This window comes from Salvelinus fontinalis, chromosome 32 (genome assembly GCF_029448725.1).
Source record: "Salvelinus fontinalis isolate EN_2023a chromosome 32, ASM2944872v1, whole genome shotgun sequence".
Lineage (NCBI taxonomy): Eukaryota > Metazoa > Chordata > Actinopteri > Salmoniformes > Salmonidae > Salvelinus > Salvelinus fontinalis.
In genome coordinates, this window is record NC_074696.1 from 34,757,930 (window position 1) to 34,772,410 (window position 14,481).

General features: G+C 42.8%; 1 protein-coding gene across 6 annotated transcripts in view; it reads right to left on the reverse strand.

The window, feature by feature from the left end:
• LOC129831149 (semaphorin-4A-like) overlaps positions 1-14,481 on the reverse strand; it is a 48,018-nt gene that overhangs the window by 7,473 nt on the left and 26,064 nt on the right. For all 6 annotated transcript variants that reach the window (XM_055894229.1, XM_055894226.1, XM_055894225.1 and 3 more), the window contains exons 3-10: positions 8,418-8,578; positions 8,007-8,066; positions 5,851-5,949; positions 4,387-4,492; positions 3,105-3,227; positions 2,613-2,740; positions 2,310-2,491; positions 634-778 (exon numbers count right to left, since the gene is read on the reverse strand). In XM_055894229.1, the coding sequence (XP_055750204.1) occupies positions 634-778; positions 2,310-2,491; positions 2,613-2,740; positions 3,105-3,227; positions 4,387-4,492; positions 5,851-5,949; positions 8,007-8,066; positions 8,418-8,578 (1,004 nt within the window). The remainder of the gene's footprint in view (positions 1-633; positions 779-2,309; positions 2,492-2,612; positions 2,741-3,104; positions 3,228-4,386; positions 4,493-5,850; positions 5,950-8,006; positions 8,067-8,417; positions 8,579-14,481) is intronic.

The window sequence follows — 14,481 nt, forward strand, 5'->3', positions numbered from 1 at the left end:
GGCAGTGGTATTCAAAACTTTTTCAACAGGGACCCCATTTTTTCAACAGGATTTCTGGGGACTCAATTTTCCCCCCAAGAATTTCACCCCATCCCAAATCTGATGACACAACTTTAAAATCTGTAAATTTAGATTTTTACAACCACAAATAACCTTCAATTAATTGCATCTTCATCTCTTCATCAAAATGAAAAGAAACCAATAAATACATTTACTCAATAAAATTGTATCTTTCAAATGATCTATCTCAAAAAGGTTAAGATAACTACAATCTGGTAGCAGCTAAATTTGTAAAAACTTGAACACCCTTCTGAAATTACACTCCCATACAATAATCTGTACTCTGATAAATGTTTTACATTTAAAAACCACTGATGTAAGGCATGGCTGATTTAATCCTCAATAGGGAGACAAAACAATATGTCAATGAATTCAAGACAAATCAGAAAGTTAACATCTACCTGGGCAAGGATAAACACGTCATTCTCCCAGCATTGTTTTGTCTAGAGAAGGTGTTTTAACTTCATATGTATATTTTCCTTTTATCCAACTTCTTAGAAGAAGCTAACCAGCCAATTTATTTCTGCTAACCCTCTGGGGACCTCTGTCATTCGAGGCGGGGACACCGCTTACCTCTCCCGGGTTGGCGACCTTCTCCTGAACCCGCATGCTCCACCGAAGCGTGTCCCGATTCAGGACCTTGTAGTTGCCTGCGAAAACCGCTTTGATATCGCCAAGGCGGAACGCACACACTGCCGACTGCCCTGAGTTCACCGACCTAGTAGAGCACAAACATCAAAGACACTTGCGGTCACAACCATGCAACAATCTGGTAGCAGCTAAATTTGTAAAAACGTGAACACCCTTCTGAAATGCACTCCTTGTTTCAAAAACCCTCGACACACCAACCAGTCTTTCAAAAACAAGTGGTCTTATTTGACAAATGTTTTTCAGGGATTCAAATAAAATTCAGTTCAATAGTAGTTCAATACTGAACTAGCAAGGTACAGGTAACTGCCAAAATAAAGGAAACACCAACATAAGTGTCTTAATAGGGCGTTGGGCACCACGAGGCAGAACAGCTTCAATGCACCGTGGCATAGATTATACAAGTGTCTGGAACTCTATTGGAGGGATGCGACACCATTCTTCCACAAGAAATTCCATAATTCGGTGGGGTTTTTACGGTGGAGGAAAACGCTTTCCCAGGTGCCGCTCCAGAAAATGTTCCCATCAGTGGCGTGCTTTCATGAATGCCAAGTGAAGCCACGCTTCCGACCAAAAAAGATTTAAGAAAAAAAAACATAAAATAATATATTTCGTCTTTTCGTCATTTCCTTCAATTTGCAAGAGGCTGAATATATCAACCACAAAAAAAGAGGGGGGGGGGGGGGGGGGGCTAGTTTGGATTTGGCGTCACTCCTATCAAATCGCATTGAGAGCATACCTCATTGACAAAAACAACTTGAATTGTTGCATCTCATTGTGTTGTTGTTCTCCAGTGGTTATCTAGCTAGCTAAAATTGTCCCCATCCTAAATCGCCATGGATTTGGACTTGTGGTTTAACTTAATTCTCCGTACTAGTCAATGATTATAACAGTGATTCTGATCCAACCATTAATTAATAGATTGTACCCCTGGCCTGAGAAGATGGAAGTTCAATACGCACCCACCTACAGAGAAAGAAATCTGAACCATGGACAGCCACATTATATTTAGCTTTTGTTGATTGGACTAAATAGTTTTTGGTATCTTTTAGTTTTACTGTATTAGACTAAGCAGAGGTGATTTGATGATGTTGAAATGGTACTGGAATAGTGGAGGCAGCTCCTGTTTTCTTTGCGACTTGCGGTAACTCTCCACGGTTCTAAAATAAATAGTTGTTTAGTGATCTGAAAATGTCAGAAACATTAACTTGCTTGCCCATGCTGTAGGCCATGTAACTGTTTGTTACATGTAATATGCTTTGTTGACTTCACCAGAAAGAGGATGCTCTCCGGTTTTTTGATGAAACGAAGATGTGGTTGAATTTAATTAAGGTATATGAACTAACAGGTTATAGAGCAAACAACGCAATTTTCTCAATAAATAGGTTGTAATCTGGCTTTTTCTTTTCTGGCTTCACCAGTGATTTTACCCACACACCACTACTGGTTCCCATAAGTGTTCAATTGGGTTGAGATCTGGTGACTGAGACCTGTACATATCATTAAGACCTGCTAACAAGAAACAGTTGCCATGCCTACGGGAGACTGTCAACAGATGACTTCATCCCATTCATAGCGTATAGAATGTATAAACTACTGACCACTGAGAGCTGAAGATGCCAAAGAAGAGGGTGTCGTCCACTGGGGCGCCCTCAGGTGGCGGGAGGGTGACGATATCCTGGATAACGTTGTAGGGCAGCTCGTTGTCAGACTGGCACAGGAGCTGGGCTTTGGCGAAGGTGGTCCAGCGTCGTTGCAGGGTACGCTGGCCCCCAACGTCACTCTGGGACAGACAGGAAATGGTTGAGAGGATTACCATTAACACACATCCGCACACACGCAGGCATACAACCACACAATCAATGGTTTACAAACACACAATAATGCATCTCTTAGGGTCTTACCGTGCAGACTTGGGCGATGCGAGATACAGTGAACTTGTCAATGAAGTCGTACTCCCGGCCCACCTCGCTGAAGAAGAAATAGATCTTCTCTTCGCTGGGGACAAAGTTGGAGCTGATGAAAGTGGGATCTGGAGAAAAAGATTGAACAATTGGCTAGACTAATTGAGAGATAAGTGCTTTACTGAAAGCTGGTTAGGCAAATTAATTAACGAAGGAATCATTGGAAAGTATTCCAGACGTATTGTTTAGGAGGCTTAATCAACACCAAACGACTTATCATTTAACGATTTCCTTTAAAAAAAAATTGAGTGCTTTAAAATACCTGTTTAAATACAGAAGTCAAAATGTACATTTCCTTTTAGTTGTGATTTATGTGGAAAAAGTTATTTGTAGGTATTTCTCCCTCTGTCACGTCTTGCTAAATATCCAATATATGTAAGAGCCTTGGGGGTGTGTGTAATACATCATGAGTAGTTTGTTGCAGACACGTACCCTCCAGCCAGCCCAAAGTGTCGTCCAGCTTCAGATCAACATGGCCGCCCTCGCTGAGGTGACGGGAGATGACCGGCCGGTTTCCCATGTAGTCCGCTACCGTTCCAGTGTACAGCTCTCCATCTAAACACACACACACACACACACACACACACACACACACACACACACACACACACACACACACACACACACACACACACACACACACACACACACACACACACACACACAGTGAGCGTCATCCAGTACGAGCCCATGTGTGCCTCAAACATGTGAATCTGAGTAAACATACAGAAGAATGACATAACAGCCAAAGCTGAAAAATTCCAGAGTGCAATACCTCTATTAATGATAGAGTTGTACTGGCTTTGGATGACAACAAGGTCATTGTCAGAGGAAAGAAAAACGATTGTTGTACAGTCAGTGCATGTAATCATTATGTACTGTACTTGAGATGGCCTTCCACATCAAGACACAATGCCTTAGCAGGTGACGACAGATTCTGTCAAGGCTTGATATTTATTGCGAGGGATACAAGATGTTTGCAATGTTGGAGACAGATTCAGCTGGGGACAGATTCTCACAATCAGTCAAAATTAAAAATGAACATTAACAAAATTAACAAATTAATAATTAACATAAAATGTTAATTATGGCCATTGGCAGATTTATAGGCCTGATCAGGATACATATGCAAAACTGCTGCCCACCCTCCTGTAACGTTTGCTAGCAGTCACATGTCGCCCACATAACGATAAAGACATCAGGCCAAGGATTTATTGACAAGAGGATTATCCGCATCTGCTCTTCCTCTCTCTCACACAATCACAGATTAAAACAGCACCACTTTATCATGGCAATCTCCACCCCCTTCACGCACACTATTCTTAACCCTACAATGATACGGGACAAATATGATGACATTGAGACCAAGAAGTTCACATGGATCACTATCCCCCTAGGCACTCCTGTAGATCTGAAAGGATTGGATTGGTTCAAGCAATATGTTAATTGCTTCATGTTGCCTTCTCATTCGTTGGGTATTTTTTTTGCCATATAACTCAGACCTGTCAAATCCTTTCAGATCTCAGGAGTAGACACCAGTATACCATGACGTGCATGATATCGTTGGTTCCGTTCAGTGCATTGAAAGCCATTGGGTTGAGTGACTACATTGACTGGAGAATGTGTAAGGCTATGTCGTCATCATTGTCCTTTGCCAATTATATTTCCTTGTTCATTTGGCTACCCCCTCCACTTCCTGTGAGTCATCTCTTACCGACGATGATGGCCGAGTTACGTTGGTAGGGGTCGTAGGGGCAGCGACCTCTGCCCTCCTCTGGCTTTCCGCTGAGGCTCGTCACCAGGGAGAACGTCTCAGAGTTCTGTAAGGAAAAGAGCAGAGCAGGGTCACACCAAAGGTCATGACTCATAAGGAAGCCTATGCAAATCCATGTTTAGTGCAGTTTTATCTAAAACCATAAAAGTTACAGATCTGCTACACTGGACACTTCATTTTCTGCTGAGCATATGCCACGAGTAACACCCCCCCCCCCGTAGTCAATTAATCCTGCTACAATGGCCGTATGAGCGAAGCGTCCTATTGAAGCGTGACAGTAGGCTTGGAGTCTATTTTCTGCTAATTGAACATCGGCTCATGAGGGTAAATACATGATTAAGTGGCTTGAGCTGCCAGTGTTGCTGCTAAAAACCTACAAGTGTTATTAGGCTACTAGAGATCGTAACCTCTCCTGTACAACCTGGCTGAAATGTAAAAATGACTACTAAAGAAACACATGCTTCTTTGACGCTAAAGGATGCTTAATTCTAGCTAAGTATATAAAGGAGCAACCGAATTGTCTTTGTCTATACCACAGATGGAACTACAAGTGTAGCCCAGTCTTGGGAATCATTATATGTGAGGGATGTCCTGTCCGAGTGGCCTGGCTAGCGTTGGCTATGTGAGTGTAGTAGGGCAAAGCTGCCAGCATCAACATGACCCGAGTTAACAGGCTGGACTGGTGGTCACGCGAGGATCCATCTCTTACACATTATCACACAGAAATGAACACACACAGTCTCAGCCCCTGGGCATCTCACTCCGGGGGCGAGCCAGCAGAGTATGAAAACATTGCTGGGGCTGGTTGTTGAGCTCAGTACCGCACATTTATAACTGGATTAAGAAATGATCAACCTCGTGTGAAGCACCGGCACGCACGTTTCTGAGCAAAAAAATGACCTACAGACGTGATGTTCTTGGCACTAATGTCATTGCCATTGAATATCTAATATGGGTTTACTGTACAGCCCATGACCAAGCACCATTACCCTCTTAAGAGAGTTGGAGAAGATACTCAGTGGGTGGGAGAGAGGTGATAGATGGAACAAAAAAACGAATAGAGGGTGAGGGAGGCAGTGACGGAAGGAGAGAACAAATAGGGATAAACAACCAATAAAATAAGCTTGAGACGGTGATAAATGCAAGATTGTGTGGGATGGATACTAAAACCTGTTAAGTTCTTGTTCTCCTCACTATTTGCCCTTGAGTACACTGCTTGGATAACACTGAATCATACATTCGGTGACGATAAAGCTCGTTTTTATTTGAATATGGCGTATGAGAAAAGTATTTTAAGAAAATAATCTATGTAGGTGTGGGTTACAATATACTGAACAAATGTATGTCACGCCAGTAAAAGCTTGGAGTAAAAGTTAGATGGAGAAGGAGAAAAAAGAATCTTACGATGTAAGCGCAGCGTGGGCTGAAGGCGAAGGTTCCACAGGCGTACATGTGCGTGGAGTTGAGGAACTGCAGCACCCGGATGAAGTTGGGACAGTCCGTCTGAAGGGGGCGACAGGAAGAGGGGACAAGATAGAGATGGATAACTTTTTTTTTTTAAACAGTGCAAATAACTAGGTAGAGTTCCTAGAAATGTGAGTGCAGGGAGAGATGGAGAAAACCACGACATGTTAATGTTGTCAAACGGGTTCCTAATCCTGGTCCTTGAGGCACACGGTCTGTCACTCCAGTCTACACAATACTCTTGTCCTAGGAACTGTAGAATTTAAACTTTGGCCAAGTTTGTTGGGTGATAGCCAAGCCAAATAAATAAACCTCCAAAACACAATGAGCATCCAGAACCAGAACTGGGTGACCCTGCAACAAAGCTCGTGTCAGTCTGCCTAAAGATAGAAGGTAAGGGGGAAGAAGCACCGTTAGCGCTGGTAACCCTAATCTTATTACTTAGTTTAATGGAGCCACATGTGGAGGCTTACTTCATGGAAGACCTACATTACAATAAGCCATGGCAGTCCCCTGTTTCTGCCCCAACAACGTTCATTTCAATTAAGGCCATTGGCGGCCGAAACGTCACGTTTTTAACTTGAATTAGATCAACTGTGAAGTTTTTATTGCGAGAATTGCGCATATTCTCCCCCACCACACACACACACTTAGACCAGCTTGCTTCGCATAATTTCTTTATCCCTCTGTAAGATATAACGTATCATAGCTCCTTCCTCAATCCTTAATCATGAGATATGGGGCATGTTGGTAATTATGACATATTTACCTTCGTGCATAAAGCGGTGCAAGGTACCTTCGTGTATAAGCTCCTGCATAATGTTTGAAGAGGATCAAGTCTATATTATATAATGGAATTGGTCTTTCTTTGTATGCATGGCCATTATGGTCATCGCTCATCTGATTTATACTATGGATGTGTATTGAATGGCTCTGTTTGACCTGTCACAGAGGAAGATATGTCAAATGTAGCTAAGCCCATTGCCTGTGACGCAACGTCAGGGTTCGCGTTAAGAGTTCAGAAATCGGCATTTTCAAAACGCAGACCGTCCAAAAAAATCTGTTTTAAAGCATTTCACCTGCATTTTATTTTGAAAGTCAACCGTTTTTTTTGTCTTCAATACAGTGATCAGAGGCGTGCAACTATAGTTTTTCTTCACAGTAAATACATTAGTACACATTCGGCAGAAAATAGAGTCATCAGATGACAACAGAAGTGCAACACTATTTGGCCTGCAGCTACACAAGTAAACGCGTTCACAATGAAAAAGCAAGGTCTTTTTAATAAAACTATGCATGGCCATCATATTTCTAATGTTGATCAAAAGAAAGTAGCCATTTACATGTACTAATGTTTTGCTTGAAGTTAATCTAGCATTTTACCGGAGAAAGTAGGATACACATAGCAAAGTACCAGAGAAAAGTAGCTACACAGTCAGATTGCTGTCTGCTAAAATAATGCCTGTTTGTGAATTCTCATCCAAGTGGAGAAGTGCAACTGAAGCACAAAGTTAGTCTGATGCTGAACAGAAATCACAATAAGAAGCATTTTAGATCTGTGTTTACAAAATGTAAGACATTTCTTACACGTTTTATCTTCTGTGAAAAACGCAGATTTCTGCATTAACGCAAACCCTATACCTACAGGTCCATAGGTCTGCTAATCCCTATTGGCTAAGACCATCTTGTATCAACTTCCTCCTTTTGTATGGCAAACACATTGACGGCCAGGAAGCCGGTGTACGTTATCCAATCAATCAAACAGTAAAAAAAGTTCCATTAGGGAATTACAGTCTTGGTGGATAGTAGTGGAATACAGCGACAGCTGTGCCTCCGGTGAGTCATGTTTATCCTCCCGAAGACCGACCCGCTTGCCCAGCCTTATATCGCCCCACCTACTTGCTTTGTTGTTTTAGTCATTTTTAATTCTAACGTATTAAGTTATTTATTTAACTTCTAAAGTTCAAATGAAGTGCTATTGAAAAACCTTGCGATATTAATTGCTTGGCCAAGATCAAATCTAGGGGGAAACACTTGGCAGCATGTGGCATTCATAACGCTAAATGGGTGGATTGTATGAGCCAGGGTTAACTTGCCTTTTTCTTGCCCTTCATGGAACATTCGTCCAGGTCCTTCTCTGAGGGGGACCAGTCCAGCTGAGAGAAGGATGAAGGGTGAGAGGTCAGTGTTAAGACTGTTGAACCAGCTGTGTTTGTGTTTCACATGACAACCGCTGCACTAAACCACTGGAGGGGGACAGTTCCTGCAGCATAGACAGGCCCTAGGCAGTATTGAATATTTCCCAATAGAAAACTGCTGATCGATATAGCCTGCATGAACTGTCGGGCTTAAGCATTTTCCCACAAAATCTGGTGGGCTTATGCATGACCTTTAAAGCTTATGGGGTCTATAAAGCTTCATGAAGTCTCATAAAGCTCATAATCCTACGTTAAAAACGTGTTGATAACACGGGTGTAAATGTCAACGGTATAATGTCAAACCCGCACCTTGCTCCTGATCACAATGGCGTCCTCCTGGCTGACATCCAATGAGAGAACTGCGTTCCGTGCTCCCACAAACAGCGTGTCGCCGTCATCGCTGAGCAACAGTGTCGTGGTGTTGCCGACGTCCAAGCTATCGAAGTGGCTGAGACACCTCCCGGGTGTACCTGTTACGCAATAGATTAAAGTGACAGGCATTAGGCTTCCCTTTCACATTCAAAATGAAGTGCATACAGATAGAGCTGGACCTTCATATAAATCAAGGAGTATCATACGGCTCAGATAGTTAAAACATGGTGTCAGCCCCACAGAGGTCGTGGGTTCAAATCCCGCATATGCTATCCATGTTGGATTTGAGTAGCTAGTAAATGGTCTACAAGAATATTAGCTTAGGCCTAAATTTTCATCCAGCAGAAATGTCAAATCAAATGTTATTTGTCACATGCGCAGAACACAACAGGTAGACCTTACAGTGAAATGCGTACTTACAAGTCCTTAACCAACAATGCAGTTAAGAAAAATAAGTGTTAAGTGAAAAGTAATGTATATTTTTTTATAAATAATTCAAGAACAGCAGTAAAATAACAGCGAGACTATATACAGGGGACACCGGTACAGAGTCAATGTGCGGGGGTACAGGTGAGTTGAGGGAATATGTACATGTAGGTAGAGGTAAAGTGACTATGCATAGATAATAAACAGAGAGTAGCAGGGGGGGGGGGGGGGGGGGGGGGGGGGAACCTAGACTTGACGCTCCGGTACCGCTTGCAGTGCGAGAGCAGAGAAAACAGTCTATGACTAGGGTGGCTGGAGTCTGACAACTTTTAGGGCCTTCTTCTGACACCGCCTGCTATAGAGGTCCTGAATGGCAGAAAGCTTGGCCCCAGTGATGTACTGGGCCGTACTCACTACCCTCTGTAGTGCCTTGAGGTCGGAGGCCGAGCATTTGCCATACCAGGCAGTGATGCAACCAGTCAGGATGCTCTCGATGGTGCAGCAGTAGAACCTTTTGAGGATCTGATGACCCACACCAAATTTTTTTCAGTCTCCTGACGGGCAATAGGCTTTGTCGTGCCCTCCTCACGACTGTCTTGGTGTGTTTGGACCATGATAGTTTGTTTGTGATGTGAACCTCAAGGAACTTGAAGCTCTCAACCTGCTCCACTACAGCCCTGTCGATGAGAATTGGAGAGTGCTCGGTGCTCTTTTTCCTGTAGTCCACAATCATCCCCTTTGTCTTGATCACGTTGAGGGAGAGGTTGTTGTCCTGTTGTCCCTATAGGCCGTCTCCTTGTTGTCAATTAGCCTATCAGAAGCTTCTAAAGCCATGACATCACTTTCTGGAATTTTCCAAGCTGTTTAAAGGCACAGTCAACTTAATGTTTGTAAACTTCTGACCCACTGGAATTGTGATACAGTGAATTATAAGTGAAATAATCTGTCTGTAAACAATTGTTGGAAAAATTACTTGTGTCAAAGTAGATGTCCTAACCGACTTGCCAAAAATATAGTTTGTTAACACCTAAGTGTATGTGTATATATATATATATATATATATATATATATATATATATATATATATATATATATATATATATATATATACACACACACACACTTATTAAAATCGGCACAGAGCTTCACTATGACAGCTTTGTGTTCAGTGATTGCGAAAGGTGCCTGTGTATGTGTGACATTGAGCTGACGAAGAATACACAAAGCCACTTCCTGCTTAGGGCAGTATTTCTGGTGAGGAGATGAGATCTCGGTTTTATAAGAGATAAGATAAAGAGATTTGGAGTGATGTGCTAACAACAGCGGAAACATCCATGTACCGCGGCTCAGCCATACGACTAGCTACTGAATGCATGCACAGAAACGCACACACAGTCCTTACTCCAACATGGCCACACATAAAACAGAGGTGTTTAAAACACATGCACACACCCTTAAATTTAACACACAGGCCTTGAACACAGCACAATTGCATGCGTGCATAGTGATCTATACGTGTGGATGCCTGACAAGTTCATCAGTGTTCTGAATTGTTCTAACACTTCTGCTTACTGAACAGAGGCACTGCCATCCAGAAAACTGTTATGATCTGTTACAATACCTCCTGTCAAGAGAGAACGCGCAAGCCTGGGGCATCAGAAGTTGACAGAAGTTACAGACGACAAAACATTGACAGCATTAATGAGACTTGAACAGTAAGTTCCGTGAGTGAACCCAACAAACAGCTTTAGGCAATTCCTCAAAACCAATCAGCAGCCAAACTGATTACATTGATTAGGCCTAGGTCACGCTTTCACAGACACGGTTATTTTTGAAGATTTGTGAACACATTCGTTCTACTTCCGCATGGCTTTCCTGTGTTCACAGCTGTCAGACACACGGCTGGTGGACAAGACTAGTTCCGCTTGAACTCTGAAGAGTAGTTTTTGCAACAGTACAAAGTTTGGTGAAATATGGGTTTACTCTGCATGAGCTGCAGTGAAAATAACGTGGTGGTGTGACAGGTTTGTGTCATTGTAGCAGAGAGCTTGGGAACCATTTACATCGACCACTATACTTAGCACCCTAGAATCAATGCAACGATCATACGACTGAATCATAAAGATGTTAAAAATGACGCTTTTGAGAAGTATTCGCTTCAAGTCTTAATTTCCTTGCAATGAAAGCAAATTCTACCTCTGGGTTCACAAAGGTTAAGCAATCTGAATATTTTATGCAGTAATGTCCTCAAATTAGTAATGTATTCAGCCAATAAATATGTTTTGAACAGACTACAGCCCTACATAAAAAATATGTGATTCCAGTTGATAAAGTTGGTGTTAATGTAGCTAAGGTAGTCAAAACTTGTCATTAGGCCTGGGGCAAGGTTGCCTCAGGAGCATTTGCCACCCCTCTAGTTTAACACTGGTTTCATTGTGTGCAAGGTCACCTTTCACCACTCCGTCCTTCTCCAAGCTCTGTTAGCGGGAGACGTCTCGCAAAAACGCCAGCTCAGCGATCAAGGCAATTGTTTGTCCTCCATGCCCACCCCACCTATGAAGTTGCTCTTTCCAGGCCCTGGGCACACAGTGCTCCTTTGTTGTGGAGGTCATGAGAAAACCGCTTCAGCTTAGGAGTTAGTGGAGAACGTGAAACAGCAAAAATCAACTGTTGCTTGTTTGTCTGGGCAAGGCCTCCTCCACACGGCCTTACTCAGGACCCCTGTGAATCCCGTGCCAAGCTTGCCGGGGTTGCGGACAACATTTCACTTGAACGGTTGCCAAGGACTGTTTGCTTTACTCCTCGGGCCTCATGAGACTTGATCTGTGTGAAGTCATGCTCTGCAGAGAGTTTACGTCTCAGCACGTGCCTGCAAGGGTGTGGAGTCTGATGATTCATCTGGCCATGCATGGGTGTGTGAGAGAGTGCAAGAGTGTGGCGTGTTTGTGGGGGACATCAGCCAACGGCCATCATTCATACCCAGCCCATCTGAGCGTAGAGGAACTTTGAGGTTTTGGGAGAAACTTCCAGTGTGCTGTTGGCCCACCCCAGGGAGAGGGAGATGTGCCCAGTAATAATGAGTGTGGTCTATGCTTCAACAGGGATGTGCTCCTCCACTGGGATTCTCACTCACGGAAGTGATTGCTCCAGGAAATGGGAGGATGGCAATACACATGAATTAATTAAAAGGCGTGAGAGAGATATGCCCTGTGAGAGGAAATGTCCAGTGGAGAGAGAGAAAACGAGAGAAGACAGAAATAGAAAATTCACTCAAACTATCTTTTGGTATTTTTTTCATTAGTCCACTGTTGATACAGTCCCAAAATGTTGTGCATGTCAGCAATCAAGTTTTCAAGATATAGAACTTTAAAAAACTGGACTTTAATGATGTGGCAAGTTACAAATAGCTTTTTGACAGTCCTATATCTTGAAAAGTTGATTGCTATTTTGTGACTGCATGAAGTGGACTAACAATATATATATATTTTTAGAACTTCTGGACATGAAAGTTTGATATTTTACTATTTCAAGTGAAGTCAGTGTGACTCTTTAAATGTAAACTCATCTCTTTAGCTCATATCCTGCCACATCTTCCACTCCAGCTGTGTTGCGTTAAAATACCTGTCTGAAAGGCAACACCCCCTCACCTCAGGGTCTGATATGGGTTGTCACTCTCGGGTGCTCAGTTCTGGTTAATCCAGGAAGAACTGGACTCGGGCCAAGCCATTTGTGTTCCAGATCTCAGTGCGGTGTACACACACACACACACACGGGCCAGACTCGAGGTCCGACAGTGAACATTTGATCAGCACCAATCATGGTAGATGTGTTTAGTCACAACCAACAGTCTCTTCTCAGCCTCCCAGGCAAAGCCATAGACAGGGGTTCCCAAACGTTTTTGGCCGGGACCCCATTTTCATATCAAAATTATTTTGCGACCCCACCATGTAAAAAAAAGTGATGTAATCAACGGCCAATGTTTACTTCTTTAAATTGGGGTTATTACAAACAGTCTATTACAAATCAGTCTGACAGTACTTTTGATAGTATTTCAATCTGAAGGAAGTATGGTTTGAAGTGACTGAAATGCATCAGAAAGGTATTGGGAAGTTCAGAAGATCAGGCAATAACGATGTATGATTTTCTACAGCAGCAGCTACTCTTCCTGGGGTCCGGCAAAATTAAGGCAGTTATACAATTTTAACAACATTACAGAATTCAAAACACACTAAGTGGGCCCCCTCAGGCCCCTACTCCACTACCACATATCTACAACGCAAAATCCATGTAGAAGTGTGTGTGTGTGTATAGTGCGTATGTTATGGTGTGTGTATGCATGCGGGCATGCATGCGTCTATGTTTGTGTTGCTTCACAGTCCCGCTGTCCCATAAGGTGTATTTTTACCTGCTTAAATCTGATTCTACTGCATGCATCAGTTACCTGATGTGGAATCGAGTTCCATGTAGTCATGGCTCTATGTAGTACTGTGCGCCTCCCATAGTCTGTTCTGGACTTTGAAGAGACCTCTGGTGGCATGTCTTGTGGGGTATGCATGAGTGTCCCGAGCTGTGCTAGTATTTTAAAAACAGACCGCTCAGTGACTTCAGCTTGTCAACACCTCTTACAAAAACAAGTAATGAAGTCAATCTCTCTTCCACTTTGAGCCATGAGAGATTGACATGCATGTCATTAATGTTAGCTCTCCGTGTGCATCCAAGGGCCAGCCGTGCAGCCCTGTTCTGAGCCAACTGCAATTTTCCCAAGTCCCTCTGTGGCACCTGACCACACGACTGAACAGTAGTCCAGGTGCAACAAAACCAGGGCCTGTCGGACCTGTCTTGTTGATAGTGTTAAGAAGGCAGAGCAGCGCTTTATTATGGACAGTCTTCTCCCCATCTTAGCTATTGTTGTATCAATGTTTTGACCATTACAGTTTACAATCCAGGGTTACTCAAAGGAGTTTAGTCACCTCAACTTGCTCATTTTCAACATTATTCATTACGAGATGTAGTTGAGGTTTAGAGTTTAGTGAATGATTTGTCCCATTTACAATGCTCTTAGTTTTGGAAATATTTAGGACTAACTTATTCCCTGCTACCCATTCTGAAACTAACTGCAGCTCTTTGTTAAGTGTTGCAGTCATTTCAGTTGCTGTAGTATCTGACGTGTGTAGTGTTGAGTCATCTGCATACATAGACACTGGCCTTACTCAAAGCCAGTGGCATGTCGTTGGTAAAGCTTGAAAAAAAAGCAAGGGACCTAAACAGGTACCCTGGGGAATTCCTGCTTCTACCTGGATTATGTTTGAGAGGCTTCCATTAAAGAACACCCTCTGTGTTCTGTTAGACAAGTAACTTTTTATCCGCATTATAGCATGGGGTGTAAAGCCATAACACAAGTTTTTCCAGCAGCAGACTGATTGATCATGTCAAAAGCTGCACTGAAGTCTAACAAGACAGCCCCCACAATCACTTTATCATCAATTTCTCTCAGCCAATTATCAGTCATTTGTGTAAGTGCCGTGCTTGTTGAGTGTCCTTCCCTATAAGCATGCTGAAATTCTGTTGTCAATTT